Consider the following 5,180-nt stretch of genomic DNA (forward strand, 5'->3'; position numbering starts at 1 on the left):
GTCAGCATTCTATTGTGTAAGACACTAAACTCGGTGACGCGGTGACCAACCCCCCCAGTCAGCATTCTATTGTGTAAGACACTAAACTCATGACGAAACCTCCCCCCGCCCCAGCAGAGAATGGCCCTCTGAGCACTCTGAGGACAGGACCCTCTGAGCCTCAGAAGCCTCCCAGTTAGAACCCTGCGATTCAGTCCAAAGCTGGCCTCCCCCAGCTACTTCCCAGGCCTCTGCCTCACGTACGGAACTGGACACATGGATGATTAACTTCACCCAAACTTGCCAACGAGTCATCCCCCAGCAGGACCTGCCAGTGAGTCTAGCAAGACAGGTTAACACAGGAGGACCTATCAAGGCGAGGATTCAGACCCAAAGAAGAGGCCCTGGGGACTTACATTGCTGTGGATCCAACCTCCCAACAACAGCCCTCCAGGGGAAAGGCCAGAAAGGGACCAAGCCCCTTGAAGCCTTAATCACCCTAAGAACACATACCAGGCACCTCTGCTCGGGGCTGGATATTACAATCCAAGATGCTACCACAAAGCCACCAAGAGGGCATTCAACTTATGTCCTAACCTCCAGGAGCTGTCCAAAGGAATCCCAATTTATCATTTCCTTTCCTTCTTCTCCAACTCAAGGACCACCAATTGCTGGAGATGCCACCAATGACCTGCTGGAGAAGCCACGGCCGGCAAAGTCTTCACCAGGGTCAGAACCCCACAGAGGTGCTAGGGCTAGCAGCACTTCTCCGGGTGCCTTGCATTTGAAATGCAGGCCAACAGCCAACTCCCAGTTCAAAGCTGTGAGGCGGGAGAGCTAAGACAAAAACTCTTGGTTTTACCCATACAAGTCAAGCCAGTTCCCAAGCTTAGATGCTCGGTCCTCAGACCCTTGCTGGAATCCTCTGAGTCCTTTTGTGTCTTGCATGTGTAGTGAAGCATTAGTGAAGCATGAGCTGCTGTGCACTTCCTCACGCAGTGGGTTCACTACTCAGGCTCCTTGCTCCAGGCTGGTAAACAGCTATTTTCTAGTTCCACAAAGCTCCTCCAGGAAGCAAGAAGGACACAGAGGACTCTGAGGAAAACATCACATTAAAGGCAAGGCACCAAGCATGAAAGTAGCAGGAAAAACAAAATGGGCTCCAAATCTTTACTGCCTGCTAACAACTCCCTTCCTCCAGAGCGACTCAAATAACGTAAATCCTCCAGTTTATTGGATGCTGCCACTGAGGCTCTCCTCCCATTAGACAAAGCCAGCGATGCAGAAAAATACTCCCGACTTGGAGGTCGGAATTTCCGCACCCTCGGAAGAAACTTCCTAGAAAACAATAAGCCTTTTATCTTCAAGAACAGCAGTCAAAATCACATCCAAGAGTTAGCAGAAATCAAATTAAATAGAATCCTGTTAGAAGTGTTGGAAAAACCAACAGGGGCAACCTGCAGACGCTGGGTGGGAACCAAATCTCACCCAAAAGAGAGTGACACGGGCCAATTCCTGACGGGACGTGCTAAGGCTGCTGACAGGACAGCTGCACGCTCAGACACTGCCCCCTTGCTCCTCAGGAACAAAACCACGTCGGCAGCGATCGGGTACAATTCCAAAGGACAGGGCCACAGAGGAACTGCCGGGCTGGGCCTGGAGCAGGGCTCACTCTAACGTGACCTTCACTCGCACCCTTTCCAGAGGCTGCAGCACTGCAGCCACAGCCAAGTGTCTCGGATGCCCCTGCTCCTCCCCCGGCCCCTGCCTCAGGGATGCACACCCACGGCACAAGTCGGGCAGGAAGGAAACGTACATGCCAGGCAGGCTCTGCATCTCTGGCACCTTGGACTTTTCCCTCGCAGGCTTCAAGGGGAGGAGAACAAAGAAGGGGGAAGGAATGCCTCTCTTCAAACCTCACTCAGATCTCTTCTGAAGGTCCCTTCCTTTCCCTGCCTGACCTTCATTTCAAAACCACAGATTTCTACAGATTCAAGGATTCATCTGGGAACAGAAAAACGAATCAGAAGGTGGGAAAAGCCTGTCAGTCTGGGCAATGAAGATTAAAACCCAAAGTGCATCACATTCTCCTGTTGGCATCCTAAAGTTCTTCCTCCTCACCACGAAAAACTCCGAACCCTGGCTGAATTCACATCAGACTGGATGCCAAGAAACAGAGTGGGTGAGGCCTCAAAATAATGTTCTTCAGATGAGGTGTTCAGCTGGGATGCCATGTCGGTCTCGGCTCCCTCTGTTACCCAAACTCCACTCTGTGCCCTAAATGTCCTAAGCACCTCCAAGGAGCCAGCATGGTGGGGATGGTCAAAGTGCCTTGGCTGACAAAGTGGAAGGAGCCCTGTGCACGCCTGCCTGGCTGCTGAGAGCACCCCATAAGTTGCTCCCTTTGGCCATCTCCCCCACTCCTGGGGCTTCTGGCCCTATGCTGCCCACTTGCCTTCCCTCCAGGAAAGCGGTTTCACTGTAAATTCTGTGCACACACGTGTGCACACACACGCACACACAGATACGTACACACACACATCCAATCTCTCCTCTTAGGGAGGAAAAATATCCCGTGATGTTTACTTGGAACCCTGAGCTTCTACAATGGGTCAGCTGGTACTTGAAAGATTTAGTACGCCAAACATCTCCACCCGTCCCCCAGTCCCCAGGATTTCAGGAGCAAACCCGTCATCTTGCAACTCCTTCCAGATGTCACCAGTTTCCCACGTACCCCTCTTCACTACTCAAGAACTCCCCACCCGCTTCACCATCTCTCCCCAGTTCACAGCTTCATGGACCCCTCAATTCCTCAAAGAATTTCCCTCTTTGCACCAAGACTGAGAATTCCCTAGAAACCAGCTGGCCCTGCACTGGTCTCCCCCACCTCCAACAACAGGTATACTCATCCACAAACATACTCTCTTTCGGGGCCAGCCTCGACCCTGGTAACTTCCTGGTCTTCTACCCAACATTTTCTGGCCTCCTCGCCCAAGTGTCCCCAAAGTCCCAAGCAGTCATCCCAAGCTTGTTCCAAAAGCCTCCTCTTCTGCACCCGCTGCTTGAGCACCACGGTCACTCGGACTCCCATCTCAGTCCCTTCTGCTTTATCTCCTCTGACCTTTCCCCTGTCGCCCGAGCAGGGCCCTGACTTCCTAGTCCTCCTCCTGTGTCCACTTACCACCATCCCTCACCCGATGCCTAAGACGGCCGCTCCTCCCCATCCCCATCCCAACTCCATCCCGGAGCCTCTGACCCACCCACCCGGCTCTCCGTGTGGACTGTTCGGCCCTCCACCCCTCCTCACCGCCGGGAGGCCCTGCCTGCCCCGGTGCGCCTCTTCCTCGGCACCGCCTACAGTCCCGGCTGAGCCCGGGCCCTCGGCCCGCGCAGGGGGACCCCACAGCCCGCCCAGCGCTCGGCGTACCCTCGGCCTCCCCCAGTCCCGGGCTGGCGCTCCCTGCCCTGACCCCGTCTCGGGCCCGGCCTGGCCCTCGCTATCCCCGGCCTCTCCCCGGGTCCACTTGGGCCTCCAAGCCCCCTGGGCCGCCTCAGGAGCCGTCCGCCCCGGTCGCTCCTCCGTGCCCGTGGGCCTCTCCGTGCCCCGGCCGCCCGTCCATGCTCCGTGGGCCCCGGCTCAGATGCCGAACGCCCCGGCCGCCCCTCCATGCCCCGGTTGCTCCTCCACGTCCCGGCCGCCCCTCCGTGCCCCGTGGGCCCCGCCTCAGGTGCCGCCCGCCCCGGATCCCCTCCGACCCCGCTGGGCCCGCACAGGCGCCCCCCGTCCCTGCCGCCCCTCCGTCCATCCGGGCCCTGCGTCCCCAGCCGCGCCGTCGCCCCGGCGGTGGTCCCCACCCTCCCTCCTCCCCGCTTCCGCACGGCCGCCGGACACTCACTACTCCTTGAGCAGCACCATGTCGCTTCGCGGCTCGGTGGCTGCCCGCGGCCCGCCCGGCCTCCCGCCCGCTGCCCGCCGGCCGCTCTCCCCGTGGCCCGGCCCGGCCCGGCTGCCTGTGCGCCTTCGTCGTGGTCTGCTCCGTCCCCGCCGCCCTCGCCGCGGTCGCCGCGCCGGCTCCTGCCGCCCCGGCCTCGTCGCCTCTCCCGCCGCTGCCGACGCCGCCCGGAGCTCCGGTTCCGCAGCGCCGCGCGGGGGCGGGGCGTCTCTGCGGCAACCAGAGCGTCACACGCCGCGGTGCGCGCTGACGTCACGTGGGGCGGAGTCTTCCCGGGACCGCCCTCCCGTCCTTAAATGGGCCGCGGCGCCGGCGTCGGTTCCGAGGTGGGGCCCCTTGGCGAGGGCCAGACCCGGCAGGAGGCGGAGCAGACTCCGGGGTGTCCGTCAGCGCCCTCGGTGTGAACCGCCACGGATGCACGCTGGTGCTGGCTAAGGAGCCTCCCCGGTTGAGGGAATTGAGACTCAGGAAAAGGTTGTGTCAAAAAATATTAATAGCGCGCGCGGTGGCTGACGCCTGTAATCCCAGCAGTTTGGGAGGCTGGGGCAGGTGGATCACCTGGGTCAGGAGCTCGAGACCAGCCTGACCAACATGGTGAAACCCCGTCTGTACTAAAAGCACAAAAATTAGCCGGGCGTAGTGTTGGGCGCCTGTAATCCCAGCTACTCGGGAGGCTGAAGCAGGAGAATGGCGTGAACCCAGACGGCAGAGCTTACAGTGAGCTGAGATCGCGCCACTGCACTCCAGCCTGGGCGACAGAGCGAGACTCTGTCCCAGAAAAAAAAAAACAAAAACAAATGCATAATGCCATTGTCATACTTAACAAAATTAATAATGCTTTCCTGATGCTGTCTCATCCCCAGTTCATATGCTAATTTCCCTGCTAATCTAAAAAAATGCTATAGTTTCCTTTAGAGAAGTTCAGTATCCAGGCAAGGTCCATGTATTTTATTTTTCATATTTTATTTTGAGTTATGTTTTTTCCACCTTTTCCAATAGCAAGTTTGCTGCAGGTGTCCATGGGGGTTAGAGGCAGGGATCACACCACTGTCCAGCGGTGCCCCGCTGTGAACCAACAGTCCGGCCCAGGAGACAGACTCCCACTGTCCTGGAGTCCCAGGCCTCCACTTCCTACCTCTGTGACCTTATGCAAGTGACTTCATCTCTCTGTGTCTCACCGTCTTCACTTGGGAAACAGGGAACATGCCAGTACCCGTGTCATGGGGCTGCTGAGCCTCCTTGGATGAG

The 5,180-nt window shown here is 57.9% G+C and overlaps 1 protein-coding gene across 1 annotated transcript in view; it reads right to left on the minus strand.

The window, feature by feature from the left end:
• PITPNA (phosphatidylinositol transfer protein alpha) overlaps positions 1–4,155 on the minus strand; it is a 41,246-nt gene extending 37,091 nt beyond the window's left edge. Inside the window, exon 1 of the mRNA XM_023197929.2 lies at positions 3,876–4,155. Within this exon, the coding sequence (XP_023053697.1) occupies positions 3,876–3,895 (20 nt within the window). The 5' untranslated portion in view covers positions 3,896–4,155. The remainder of the gene's footprint in view (positions 1–3,875) is intronic.
• Positions 4,156–5,180: the final 1,025 nt, after the last annotated feature.

This window comes from Piliocolobus tephrosceles, chromosome 16, assembly GCF_002776525.5.
Source record: "Piliocolobus tephrosceles isolate RC106 chromosome 16, ASM277652v3, whole genome shotgun sequence".
In the NCBI taxonomy this organism is placed as follows: domain Eukaryota; kingdom Metazoa; phylum Chordata; class Mammalia; order Primates; family Cercopithecidae; genus Piliocolobus; species Piliocolobus tephrosceles.